The 14,826-nt window shown below is 44.8% G+C and overlaps 1 protein-coding gene across 2 annotated transcripts in view; it reads right to left on the reverse strand.

Moving 5' to 3' along the window:
* GRIN2B (glutamate ionotropic receptor NMDA type subunit 2B) overlaps positions 1-14,826 on the reverse strand; it is a 271,297-nt gene that overhangs the window by 87,779 nt on the left and 168,692 nt on the right. For both annotated transcript variants that reach the window (XM_034774624.1, XM_034774617.1), the window contains one exon: positions 3,716-3,830. In XM_034774624.1, coding sequence (XP_034630515.1) covers positions 3,716-3,830 — 115 coding nt within the window. The remainder of the gene's footprint in view (positions 1-3,715; positions 3,831-14,826) is intronic.

A 14,826-nucleotide genomic window follows, 5' to 3' on the forward strand; every position in this document is an offset into this window, starting at 1 on the left:
CAAAGCTTTTCACGTGAGGGTCACCAGTCTGAATTCAGCTCAGCTCAGTCAGGGATAAAAGGTGTTCCCGCATAATAGATGTATAGTGGCCCCTATGTATCAGACTTTCCCACAAAGTCTCCCCATGGACTTCCTTATAGCACTGGTCAAGCTGACCACTTAGAAGTGCAGAAGAAGAAAGATCACTGATAAAAATGCCCTCTGTGACTGTGGGGCTATTTTCCTGCCTTGTACCAGTTTTAGATTCATCCATTAAGGTCAGATGGGGCTGTTTTGACCATGTAGTCTGACCTCTTGTACAACACAGGGTACAGAACTTCCCAGAAATAATTCCCATTCGAACTAAAGCAGACCTTTTAGAAAAACATCAACTCCTGATTTTAAAATTGACAATGGTTAATTACCCTCACAGTTAAAATTTACAGCGTTCCTCTGGGCAGCATCCATTGACTCCCCACTTCAAAGCTTCTTGCATCAGTTGGCACTGTGTGTGGTTCTCTGCTCAGTGTGCCCACAACACCTTTTTACTGCACCTTTCACCTCACTCCTGTTCCTAGCCCTCTTGAGTTGTCCCCCGTACTCAGCTGACCCCAGTTCCTTTTTTTGATCCCTCCTTTACTCTGGGGGAGGGCCCTCCCTGCCCCAGTTCAAATAGACCAAAGCCTTCTACTAGCACTAAATCCACGCCATTGTTAAGATGACATTTAGGGTTAGATGCAAATTATTTAGAAATATCATAGAAATGTAGGGCTGGAAGGGGCCTTGATAGATCATCTAGTCCAGTCCCCTGCACTGAGGTAGGACTAAGGATCTAGACCATCATTGTTTCTAACCTGTTCTTAAGAACCTCCAGTAATGGAGATTCTACAGCCTCACTTGGTAATTTATTCCAGTGTTTAATTATCCTGAAAGTTCGGAAGTTTTTCCTAATGGCTAACCTACATCGCTCTTGCTTCAATTTAAGAGCATTACTTCTTGTCCTGTCCTCAGTGGTTAAAGGAAACAGTTCATCACCCTCCTCTTTATAACCATCTTTTATGTACTTTGAAGACTGTTATCTTGTGCCTCCTCAGTCTTCTCTTCTCCAGATTAAACAAACGTAATTTTTTCAATCTTTTCTTGTAGGTCATGTTTTCTAGACCTTTAATCATTTTTATTGCTCTCCTCTGGATTTTCTCCAGTTTACCCACACCTTTCCCAAAGTGTGGTGCCCAGAATTGTATACAATACTCCAGCTGAGGCCTTATCAGTGCTGAGTAGAATGGAAGATTGACAACACTCCTGCAAATACATCCCAGAATGAGGTACACTTCTTTTGCAACAGTATTACATTGTTGACTCATTTCGTTGTGATCCACTATAAACCCCAGATCTTTTTCTGCAGTACTCCTTCCTAGGCAGTCATTTCCCATTTTGTATTTTACAGTTGATTATTCCCTTCTAAGTGTAGTACTTTGCATTTGACTTTATTGAATTTCATCATATTTCTTGCAGACCATTTTTCCAGTTTGTGTTAAAATTTTGAATTCTAATCCTGTCTTCCAAAGCACTTGCAACCCCTTTCAGCCTGGTGTTGTCCGTAAACTTTAAAAGTGTATTCTCAATGCCATTTTCCAAATCATTTATGAAGATACTGAACAGAACCAGACCTATGACAGATCCCTCCAGGACCCCACTCTATATGCTCTTCCAGCTTGATTGTGAACCATAACTACTATTGGAGTACTTTTTCCAACCAGTTGTGCACTCACCTTATAGTAGGTTAATTTAAGCTATATTTCCCTGGTTTGTTTATGATACAGTCATATGAGATAGTATCAAAAGCCTTATTAAAGTTGAAATACATGATATCTATTAAAACAACAAGGAGTCTGGTGGCACCTTAAAGACTAACAGATTTATTTGGGCATAAGCTTTTGTGGGTTAAAATCCACTTCTTCAGATGCATGGAGTGAAAATTACAGATGCAGGCATTATTATATGGACACATGAAGAGAAGGAAGTTACCTTACCAGTGTTGACAGGGCCGATTCAATCAGGGTGGATGTAGTCCACTCCCGATATCTATTGCTTCCCCATTATCAAACATGTTTGTTACCCTGTCAAGCATATTAGATTGGTTTGACATGACTTGTTCTTGACAAATCAATGATGACTGTTACTATTATCTTCTAGGTGCTTACAAATTGATTGTTTGTTTGATTATTTGCTCCATTATCTTTCTGGGTACTGAAGTTAGGTACTGTAAGGACTAGTCAGCCTAACTATCGAAAGGGGAATATTTGCCCTTTTCCAGTGCTGGTGGATCTCGCCCATCCTCCACAAATTCTCAAAAATAATGCCTAATGGCTCAGAGATCTCTTCAGACAATTCCTTAAGTATACTAGAATGTATTTCATCAGGCCCTGCTGACTTGAAGACATCTAACTTGTCTAAGTAAGTCTTAACTTTTTCCTTCCCTAGTTTAGTCTTGGATCCTACCCCATTTATACGGATGTTCACTATTGTTAGTCATCCAATCACTGCTAACCCTTTTGGTGAAAAGTGAAACAAAAAAGACATTTAATACTGTGGACATTGCTGCATTTTCTGTTAGTCTTCCTCCTCACTGAACAATGGGCCTATTCTGTCTGTACATGCTTCTAATGTATTTGTAGAATGTATTATTGTTACCCTTTATGTCCCTACCTAGTTTAATCTCATTTTGTGCCTTGGCCTTTCTAATTTTGTCCCTACATGCTTATGGCGATTTTTTATATTCATCCTTCATAATTTGACCTAGTTTCCACATTTTGTATGACTCTTTTTTTATGAGTTTCAGGTTGTTGAAGATCTCCTGGTTAAGCTAGGACGGTTTTTCACCAGACTTCCTAACTTTCCTATGCTTTGGGATAATTTGCTCTTATGTCCTTAATAATGTCTCTTTAAAAAACTGCCAACTCTCCTGAACCTTTTTCCCTTAGACTTGCTACCCAGGGGACATTATCTATCTGTTCTCTGAGTTTTTTAACGTCTGCATTTTTGAAGTCCATTCTCTTAATTCTGCTTTTTTCCTTCCAACCATTCCTTAGAATTATGAACTCTATCATTTCATGATTACTTTCACCCAAGCTGCCTTCTACATTGAAATTCCAGTTTCCAATGTGCAAATGAACTCATTAAATAATTTACCTAAAATGTCATTCCTGTTCATCTTCCGTAACACCCCATCCCATTGCAATTTGCATGTGTCTCTCGCTAGTGGCTGGAGTCCTAAACCTTGATACAAAGGATAGCTAATGTTGTATCTCTTTTAGTTAGTAAAGGCCTGTGATTTTGATGCTGAAGTTCCTAAGTGCTAGTTCTCATGTCATATATGTACGGCGAAGCTGGTAACTGCAGTGTCTACAGCCAGGGGTCCATTTGACTGACTGTAGGGAGCTGAACTCTATTAAGTAAAACAGGAAAATGGATGCTGAAGGGAACCATGAGTGAATCTATGAACGATTTATGCAAACTAATATGATAATGTATTGCTGGCCTACATTTGAGAAGAGATGGTGTCCTTGTATTATTGGAGATACCCGAATCCAGCTCCCACAGATCCTCAGAGGAAGTAAGGAGCTGGTCACCCTTTGGTACAAGGAAGTCCTGAAGAGAGAGGGGTTAACTTGATGAGCACCTTCACCACCCTCCCCTTCCCAGTTTAGTCCAAGAGTCTCCAAACATGTCCTACCCTCTCCCATTTCCTCTCCTTGGTCAGAAGGATGATCACCAGCTTGGGGTGCATCTGGTAGCCATCTTCACTGAAGGACAAATTCCTCCCTTCAAAGGTGACATTAATCAGGTACCTAGAAGAGAGAAAAAAGATTGAAGATTTTAAACACGTAGGAACCACACATAGAACAAGGACCTACCTCTCTGACCGCAGTTTAAATGAGGGTTGTAGTGACACTGCAATGGACTTGGAACAGCAGGGAGGGAATCAGAGAGGGAACGGGGGGAAGTAGCAGTGGCAGAGGGGTAACAGGAGAGCAGTTACTTAAGGATTTGAGAGAGACAGACTAAGGCAATCTCTCACGTATCATTACTGGCCACTGTGATAGGATGATCACTTTCCTCTCTGGCTCTTGCTGAATTGCTGTGCAAGTAGTACCCATCACAACCATATTAGTGCAAGCATGCTCACAATACTTAATTCCCCCTACCATAAAGGGCATGAATATTCTGCATGTGCTCCAGACCCTAGTCCTCACTATCTCTCAGAGAGGCATCTCCTTCACATATGATTGAATGATTGTGATGGGACAGGGGTATGGAGGTAGAGATACTGCTCTCATCAGGTGGCCAGCTAATGAGGCAGAGGGCTGCAGGGAGTGGAGTAAGGAAAGTGAGATGCACCTCTAGGGGCCCTATTCAACTGCCATTGACATCAATGCACTTTTTGGCATTGACTTCAATGGCAGCAGAACAGGGCCCAAAGCATCTCTTTGAGGCATAGGATTAATTCACAGAATAAAGGCTCTCAGAGTCAGTGAAAAGTGTCTTTCTCTAAGGATGGACTAGTTCATTGTATGTAGTGGGATCAAACAATAAAACTCACAAAGATGACCAGCCAACCAAATCACTGGAGCACCTTCTCAAGGCCTCATTTGGTCTATAGCGGGTGCCTCATTGCTGAGCAGCCCAGTCCAGTCTTGGGTCATCCCATAATAAAAATAAAAATGGTCTATTAAACAGACTGAGCCTTGTACTCATCTACACTAAGGCCACTGTGCACCACTCTGTCAGTGAAAAGGGCTTTCAAGGAGACATAGCTTGCATTTCTACTCACTTTAAAGCCCCTTGACACTGCCAAAGCATTTTAAAGAGGCCTTGCTGTACATGAGAATCAGGTCTATTGTTCTTAACCATTAGGATGTTCAAATGACGTGTTTTATTTTAAAATGACACTAGGAGTGAGGTATCAGAGGGGTAGCCGTGTTAGTCTGGATCTGTAAAAAGCAACAGAGAGTCCTGTGGCACCTTTATCTGTTAGTCTTAAAGGTGCCACAGGACTCTCACTAGGAGTGAGGGAGAGGATAGTTGAGTGGCTTCTAAAGGTTTCTTATAAGTCTCCCTTTTGTATATTTCACTTCAACTCACTATCTTGTTCCCGCAGAACTAGAATTTTTCATTACACACCTGCTATATCACAAGTAGAGTCACATAATCATAAAAGCTAGAGGTGACCATCTTATCGGCAGGGTTGGTCCCAATAACCAGGGCCGGCTCCAGGGTTTTGGCCGCCCCAAGCAGCCAAAACCAAAAAAAAAAAGAGCTGCGATCGTGATCTAAAAAAAGCCGCGATCGCGATCTGCGGCAGCAATTCGGCGGGAGGTCCTTTGACGGACCCTCCGCTGAATTGCCGCCGAATACCTGGAACTGCCGCCCCTGTCCGGAACGGCCGCCCCAAGCACCTGCTTGAGAAGCTGGTGCCTGGAGCCGGCCCTGCCAATAACAACTTCTTCAGTGTTTTGTCCAGTCCCATTTTAAAGTTACTCAAGCAGTGTTTCTACCACCTACATCAAAAGACTCTTCCACTCGAATATACCACTGTGACACTGGCAGACCAGATGCCAGCTCATGCCAAGCATCCCCGACCTCAATGGAACACTGACAAATACACAGCTGAAATCAACCTGGCTCACTTGTGTCTTAGTATAGTTCAAATAAGTATTAGAATTATAAACATGTGCTTAGAATTTAGACTTTATGGAATGCTTACAATCTCACTTGTATCATCTGTAGCCAATACTGTAAGATAATATTTAAACGTTTGTATTATAAGCCTCTATGACTGTGTAAATCACAGGTAAAGTGCTGAGCTCCAACTGACAGTGTTATATCCTGGCTAACAAGGAAGGCTCATCAACACGAGATGAACTATTGTGGAACATTAAAAAGGACAAAAGACTTTGTTGATTGCTTTCCCCACCACCACCCCCATGAAGATGAGACATGCAAGTGAATTTCTCCCATCAGCTGAGTATGCAGCTGAAAGCACAAGGAAGGAAGAGAATAAAATCCCCTAACAAGAAGGAACTGTATCTCATGCCCGGGGGCAAGATTTCTAGGCATAAGCAAAGGATCCTCAGCTGCTTAGCCTGGGTTAGCCCTAAAAGACATAGAGCTTGCTGATTATAGAAGCTTCTATTATCTTTTGAAACTTAACATTGGAACTCACTTGTGTATGTATGCTTGCCTGCTTTAGCCTTATAAATTACTCTCTGGCTTCCTTTTCCTATTTAATAAATTTTTACATAGTTTATTATAAGATTGGTTACAAGCATCTCTGCTGTGAGATCTAAAGTGTAATTGACTTGGGGTAAATTACTGGTCCATTGGGACTGGGAGTAACCTGAATATTGCTGTGATTCGCAGTATAAAGGACCATCTATCACAAAGGTCTGGTTGCCTGGCTGGCAAGTGTTCAAAGGAACTGTCTGTGACTCCATGTTAAGGCCGTTATAGTACCTGAGGAGATTACACCTGATCATTGGTTGGCAAAATCTAAGTATAGATCTCACAACCAGCTCGGGGTTTGTGCCCTGTCTCTTAAAAGTCTGCCCTGAGGTTGATACTCGCTCTTGAGCCTCTGCAGGACAGCTTAACAAACACATTTTGTTAGGAAATGTTTCCTGATACTCAACCTAAATTTTCCTTTTAATTGCACTTGAATGATCCTAAAAAATCCTTCTCCCTTTGAGCTATTTAAACCCTCCGAACATTTGTAGATGATTACCATTACTAACCCCATCATAATTTAACCAAATGACTGTATACACAATCAGTCAAGTTTTTATAAAGTAACTAATAATTTGAGGTGCCCCCCTTTATGGGTGCCCAATTTGAGTCCAAAGGTTCTGATTTTCAGAGAGTGGGTGCTTATCATTTTCTAAAATTCAGGCCTCTTTTATGATTAGTTCTGTTAGGCACCCAAAATCACTAGTCATTTTTTTAAATCTTGGCCATGTAATGTGTGGAACATTTCCTCATGCTATAAGTCCTCCAGTCTCAGAACCACTTTTGTTGCTTTTCTCTGAATTCCCTCCAATTATTTTGCATCATTCTGGTACTGATATGTCCAGAACAGCACACGGTATTTTAGGTGAAAGGCTCCCTCAGAGCACCAGAAAAATTGATAAGATCCCTTCGGTGTGAGGCCAGCATGAGAACTATTTCAGTATGGGTTAGGAGGCAGCTTTGTTTCAATGTTTAGAAAACAGTGAGAAAAAAAAAAGAAGAGATTAACTATGCATCAATATTAAATATTTCTCACAACCTCCCAAGAGCAATAACATTGGGGGAATCTCCATCACCACAGCATGGAAAGTTCATGGAAATCAGCAAGAGCTATTTGGCAACAGGGTTTCTTTTCTTTTTATTTTTCATTGCAAAGATCAGAACCATACTAATTAGGGAGGAGTCAGGAGTTGCATTGAGATTTGCACCTAAAGCAGCACTAAAATCCCTCTGTTTCACACTTTAATGACTGAATTTAGTCTCCAAAATTGGTACAAGAACTCTTCAGAGAGTTCTCTTTCTAGCCCGGTAGTAACATATTTGCCAACTTTTACAGGGGGGAATACTTAAACGTGCTCCCTCCTGGAAATGTTGCCCTGCTTTCCTTACATTTCTTAAGATACTTGTATCCAAACAACTACCGTACAGCACCCATGATCTCCAGACCTTGGACACAGACTTGCACACTCTAAATAGTATCTCTGATATAGGCCACTTTTGAAATGTTAAAATTAAACCCATAGTCTTTCTCCTTGGTTGGGATAATGGACATGCGCTACACCTAGATTAGCCAAATGGATTTGCTTAGATCTGTTGGTTACTTCCATTTTCCGTCGCTGCCAGCCTGTCTTCCTGACTCACGAGCTCTGTTCTGCACAGAGATCCTGGGGACCCAGGGAAGTAGGCAGGACAGCCAAGGGTATGGGAGGTGGATGGTGATGGGGAGATGGGCCTCTGGGTGTGGATATTAGTTAACAGGGATTGGGGGGGGGGCATGAGAGACTGAGCAGGGATGCATGAGGGACCTGAGGGAGAAGCCGCTTGTGAAGGGCAGATGGGGGCCTGCAACTGTGTAGACGGCCTGGGGTGATGGAAGCCCAGTGCTTCTGTATCAATGTATTAGTGTCTGAAAGGCTCCCTGGCACAGCAAGCCAACTGCGTACAAGACAGTACCACCCACAGAGCTGACTGACTGTGCTCACCACCATCAGCACACTAAGGGCCCACACATGGCATTGCTGCCTTGGTATGTGTCCCAAACAGCCCTCGTCTCCTCCAACCAGCTGCTCCCAAGTAAGACCTACATTCTGCCAGAACCCCCCAAAACACCACCTCCCCCGAGCAAGGAGCTGAGTGGGAATGGGGGTGAGCAGGGAGACTGCTCAGCATGTCTGCACTGAGGCATTAGCTATGGAGGGAGGAGACATGTGTGCAGTGGGTGGTGGATTGGGAGCGGTGAGGTAATTCAGAGAAGATGAAATCATGGTTGTAGGTTGCAAGGGTTGGGTGAGTAGTTAACTAGTGATACCCTGGGTTTTTTTATGCTTTAACTGATGATACAGGCACTTAAGTGATCTTAATTGCCTTTTAACAAAGCTTTCTGTTTGTTGGAATAATCATAATACATGCATTTCTCTAGCACCTAATTTCAAATATTAAAGGGTCAAAAATCCTGCCTTCATTTACACCTTGTGCTGCCCCTTTGGGTTCAGTGGAGCTGCCAAGAGTGCAAAGGCAGAATCCTTAGGGAATTAAGATGCTCACAATATTATCCTCATTTTACAGATGAGCAAACAGGAACAAAAAAGGTAAGTGACTTGACCCTAGTCACATAGCAAGTCAGTGGAAGACACCATAATAGCACCCAGGAGACCTAATGCCTGCTCCTGTGCTCTAACCACTAAGCTACATTCACTTTCCTAGATTTGAGATCGTCAGCACTGCTGGTTAATGATGAGTGGTTCCAAAGCCTCTGGAACAGGAAATAGAGCATTAAAATCATACAGAATGGCCAGTTTGGGATTTGACGGTTGCAGACGAGTTACTAGGACAACTTAAATGGCTTCAGCTAGTGATGGAGAAAACATGGGGAAAATAACTTTTTTTCTTTAAAAACATTAAACTGAACTTTTCTGAACCTCAGATACAGGTTTGAAGGGGATGAGTTTGAATACTGAGCTAACCAGTTCTGCCTCTTGTCTCCAGTTTCTTGACTGCGGATTCTTTATTCCCAGAGCTACAGACAAGGTGAGCTGAATTGGAAAATGACCCAGCTCAGCCAGTAGAGGTCTCCAATACACCACATGCCCACACACACATGCACCCGTGTCCTGTCATTCCGTGTTACAGTCAGAAGCGACAAACAGCCAGTCTGAAAATGGCACAATCATCCCAATATCTGCTGCTTTCCCTAATTAGGCACCTCATAAAAGTAAAACCACCACTCCATTGGCAGCACCTTCTCAACAGTCCCACATCTCTTCATCCAGTCCTTCCCTCATCCCTGAGACAGTTAGTCCTCAAACCCCCTCACAGTGTCACCCAGCATTTCCGTCCATACTCAAGATGAGAGTCAAATCATGTAGTTAACAAAAGAAAACAACCCACCTCCCCCATCACTACTGAATCAAACCTGAATTCCCCAAACCTTTTTGAAGGTTCAAAGTCATTTTGGATAACACCTTTCCCACACCACCTTTTTACACTTCTAACAACCACCTCTCTGCTTCTGGATTTTGGCGAGGGCTTGACATGCTCAAATATTGCAAAAGTGTTCTCATGAGCATTCCAGGCCCAGCTGGAGACACCTGAAATCTCTTGAGACAGGCTGTGATCATGAGCTATCAAGTCCAATTACACCGACCCACGGTCTAGATTAGCCTCCAGAGTAGAGCTAGGTAGGGAATGGTTTTCCTGTCCTCCAAAAATATTTGAGATATCAACATTTTTTGACATGTTAAATTGTGATGAAAAGCAGAAGTCTCAAAAATGTTCACAAACCAAATAATAAAATAAAACAATTACACATTGGTCTGGGTCACTCAAAATGTTTCATTTCAATTGCAGATGGGACACTGGATAGGGTGGGCCAGGGCTCTGAGGTCACACTGAGCATTCTGATTCTTAGGTGCTGGGCTGGCTGGTTCTTGCTCACATGCTCAGGGTCTAACTGATCGCTCTATGTGGGGTCAGGAAGGAATTTCCCCTCAGTTCAGATTGACAGGGATCTTGTCGGGGGTTTTCCTGTCTGTGCAGAAGTGCGGGCCGCTTGACAGGATAATCACTTCCCTACCGTTGCAGGGGCCTCAAGCACTGCTGGACCCAGGTGCCCTCCTGCTCTTTGCCTGTGGCATGTAATAGTCTAGTCTCATGTGGGCCAGAATACTTTGGTCTCATTTTCATTGTTGGGTTTAGTGGGTGGGTTCTGGGTGGGTGTTGGTGGCCTGTGTATCCAGGAGACCAGACTATATGATCTGGTGATCCCTTCTGGCCTTAAACTCTGTAACTCAAAACATTTTTTAAAACAAAAACCAAAAATATCTTTTTGTCTAAACTCACTCAAATGTTGACAGGCTTTCAATTTGAACAAGTGATTTGTTCCCAGTATTTCTTTTGAGTCAAGCGATTTGTTCACTTGCCTTGGTTCACAAAAAGTTTCAGTTTTGACGAATCAGCATTTTTTGGCAAAAAAAAACAAAAAACAAACAAAAAAAACACCCAACAATTTATCCAAAAATTCCGGACCAGCTCTACTCCTGCACTTCTGGTGCTTAACCCAACTGATCTGCCAGACCTTTTGAAAGTTCACCCATCTTTCATTCACCCCATGCTCCACCTGCAATTCTGTGCCACATCAGCTGTTGCAGTGCTGATGGCTTATATTGCTGAGAAATGCAGACACGTCTGGCTGTTTTCATGGAGCATCTGGATGTTGTCAGGTGCAATTTATGGCAAAATAATTCCATGTAAAATAAGCACTGATTGGGCTTTCAACATGGTACAGGGCCTGGACTCTGCTCCTTCTACTACAAGAGGAAACGAAACAGCAGAAGCCATTTAATTATCAGATTAAAATTTAAAGGAACAGTCTTTCACAGTCTGTCTCTCTCTTCCACTCCTTTCCATCTCTCTTTCAAATTTTCCACTGAATTTGATGAGATGTATTTTAAGGATAGAGGAAAACGAGGCAGCAAAGGGACTGGCTGAAGCATGGCATAGTGCAGGTATCCTGAGCAAAGGCAGCTAGAAAAGCTGTCCAAGTTACAGCCACTTTGTGACTAGTGAAACAAACCCTCACCACTGGTTTTAGTGAGCCATTCAGAGCTAGGGGCAGCCTTGTAAAATTCTCCTTGCCTATTCATGCAGTCATCTCTATTTATTTATTTTAATGGGTGAGTATAACATCGTTTTTTCAATCTCATCAATCATCATGAAAAAGGATAGATGAGCAGATTTTGTGCCTGGGCTGGTAAAGCTCTTTAGGCTCCTTCGAGCTAAATGGCAATACAGACATTTAAGACATTAGTTTAGTTTATATGTGCCATCAACTTCTATGTAAAATACGTGGAGCTGGTGTAAATGGATGTAGCCCCCCACTGTTTTCAATGGAGCTACACCGGTTTAGGCCAGCTGAGGATCAGTTGATGAAGTCTGGTTTTCCTGATGCTTTATCCTGACTTGTAAAATGTTCATTTCTACCAGAAGGGACATCATCACTTATGTCTTATTGCTATTTCTCCATTATCTCCTGGAAGACATTTTTTAAAAAATGTGTGCTAATACTGCCATACTCTTGCTCCTGCTACGTGTACTTTCAGGGCAAATGGATTTAAGTATGAGCATTTTCCATCACTCCCGCAATAGAAATAAAGGCAAACATACAAGTTAACATCAGTGTATTGCATTTTTTTTCCTATTTATTTATTTTCAGTGAATTTATCACTTGGGAAAGATGCTGAGATGACAGCACCTGGAGATGGTGTTCGTATTTATCCCAGAATCCATACATCATGGACAATGGCAGGGCAAGTTTCCCACCCACACACAGCGCAATCCTAACTAAAGGAGACTATCCCTGGGAATGTAAGAGAAGTTCAGTTTCCATGGCCCATGCAGTCCTCTGCCCCTCCATTGAGAGCACTAACAAAAAGGCCTATCACTGGCAATTGTAATGGCCGTTTCTGCAACATGGACGCTTGTCCATTAGGAACTGTACTGAGATGGGACTCATTTTGCAAAGGCTGCTGAATGGCCATCAATTAATAACAGCTTTCAGGCACTACCAGCCTGGGGAAGGATTGATGCGGATGACTTAAAGATGAAAGGCCATATCATCCCACAGTCTCCCTGAGCCATCCAGTCTCCTCAGTAACTTTCTTTAACCCACCAAAGAACATCCAGAGCCTGATTCTTCAGTGCCTGGCACCCTGCACAGTCATTCACACCTAGGAAAGAATAGCTGAAAGACACTGCCTGCCACGCTGGCAGACCAGGTGCCAAAGTCCCCATGTCTCAGCTGAACACTGACAAACACAGAGCTGGAATCAGTCTGGCTCTCCTGTGCATTAGTATTGCTAAAATAAGTATTAGAATTATAAGAATGTGTTTAGTGTTTATGGAATGCATGTAAATTGCTGCCTGAATTAATCTCACTTATAGCATGTCTCCCATACTGTAAGGTATTATTTGAGCCTTTGCATGTAAGCCTCTGTAACCATGTACAATCACCAGACAGGAGAAAGACATTAACTAGTGTGAAATGCTAGTCTACAACAGTAGGTGTTATGGCCTGCCCAACAAGGAAGGCCTATTGACATCAGATGAACTAGTCAGTGTAGAACATTAAAGAGGAATAAAGACTTTTTTGTTTACTCTCCCCCTCCCCATGAAGATGAGTCATGCAAGTGAATTCCTCCCATCAGCTGAGTTTGCAGCTCAAAGCACAAGGGAGGAAGGGAATAAAAACCCCTAACATGGAGGAACTGTCTTAATATGCTGCTTGGACTCTGCAGAGCAAGGATTACTAGATGTAAGCAAAGTGCCTAGCCTGGGTTAGCCCTCATGGACATATAGAGCTTGCTGATTATATAAGCTTCTATTACCTTTTGAAATTTAACACTGGAACTCATTTGTGTGGGGGTGTACTGGCTTTAACTTTATAAATAAACTTTCTGGTTTCCTTTTCCTATGTCATAAATCTTTAGATAGTTTATTATAGGATTGGCTACAAGCAGGAATGGCAGGTTTGTAGAAATTTTGGTGGTGCCCAGAACCCCTCCCCTCCCCCCGGAAACTCTGCCTCCCACCTGCCTAAGGCTCTGGGAGGGAGTTTGGGTGGGTGGAGGAGGTCTGGGGTGCAGGCCCTGGGTTGGGGCTAGGGATTGGGGTGCAGGAGGGGTACACGGTGCAGGCTCTGGGAGGGAGCTTGGGTGCAGAAGGAGTGAGAGGTTGGGGTTTGGGTGGGAGAGGGGGTCTGAGATGCAGGCTCTGGAATGGAGTTTGGGTGCTGGGTGCAGGCTCTGGGCTGGGGCAGCAGGTGGGGGTGCAGAAGGGGGTGAGGGGTGCAGGCTCTGGGTCTGAGTTTGGGTGCAGGCTCCGGGCTGAGGCAGGGTGTGTGTGTGTGCAGGAGTGGGTAAGGGGTGCAGGCTCTGGGATGGAGTTTGGGTGCGGAGGGAGGCGGTGCAGGTGTGAGGGCTGTGGGGTGTGGCTGGGGATGAGGGGTTTGAGGTGTGGGAGAGGCTCAGGGCTAGGGGCAGATGGTAGGGGTGCAGGGGGGTGAGGGCTCTGTCTGAGGGTGGGGATGAGGGGTTTGGGGTGTTGGAGAGGCTCAGGGCTAGGGCAGAGGTTTGAGGTGCAGGGGGATGAGGGCTCTGGCTGGGGGTGCAGGCTCTGGGGTGGGGCAGGGCTGGGGATGAGTTTGGGGTGCAGGCAGGCTGCGCTGGGGCCAAAGAGGACTCCCCCCCCTCAGCCCTCTCCCCGCTGGCAGCAGTGAGCTCTGGGGGTGGGGCCTCCTCGGCCCCCCGGCAGCACACACACCCTGCACCACTGTCACTGCACGTGCTCCTAGGGCCCCTCTCAGGTCCAGGAAGACCCCTCGCCTTCCCTGTGGTAGGTGCCGGGGTGGCTGACATCACGTGTGCGCCTCCTCCCCTGCTGCTGCCTCATTGTAGCCTCACTGGAGATGAGGAATGGGACTGCCCCTTGCCCAGCGTGGGGCAGGAGCAGTGACTGCGGGTGTGGGGGAGGCTGTGCTGGTGGAGGGTACCACTGGAGAAAGGAAGGGATCTCCCAGGAGGAAGGGTAGGGGCAGGACAACCTGCCCTGGCATTAGTAGATGGGGGGGCACTAGGACCCTGCAGCGGCAGTTGATGCCAGGAGCCAGAAGAGCCCAGTCAGTGTAGAGCTGCAGGGGTGAGGCAGGGACGCTCCACGGCCTGGGGAGGTGCATGGGTAGGGTGACCAGACAGCAAATGTGAAAAATCAGAACAGGGGGTGGGGAGGTAATAGGAGCAGACCCCAAAATCAGGACATCTGGTCACCCAATGCACGGGGGCTGCAAGTGGGGGCTGGGGTACGCTCGGGGGAGGTGCAGGGGGGTCGCAGGCGGGGCCCGGGGAGACACCCAGCCCCAAACATTGGTGGAGCCGGGCCCCCAAGCCCTGAATATTGCTGGAGCCCGGGCCCATACAACTCACCGTCCCTGGCTACAGGCAGAGCCGTAACTAGGTATTTTTGCGCCTGAGGCAAGAATATAAAATTGCGCCCTCCCCCAGGGCTCTTCAA

This window comes from Trachemys scripta, chromosome 1, assembly GCF_013100865.1.
Source record: "Trachemys scripta elegans isolate TJP31775 chromosome 1, CAS_Tse_1.0, whole genome shotgun sequence".
Classification (NCBI taxonomy): Eukaryota; Metazoa; Chordata; order Testudines; family Emydidae; genus Trachemys; species Trachemys scripta.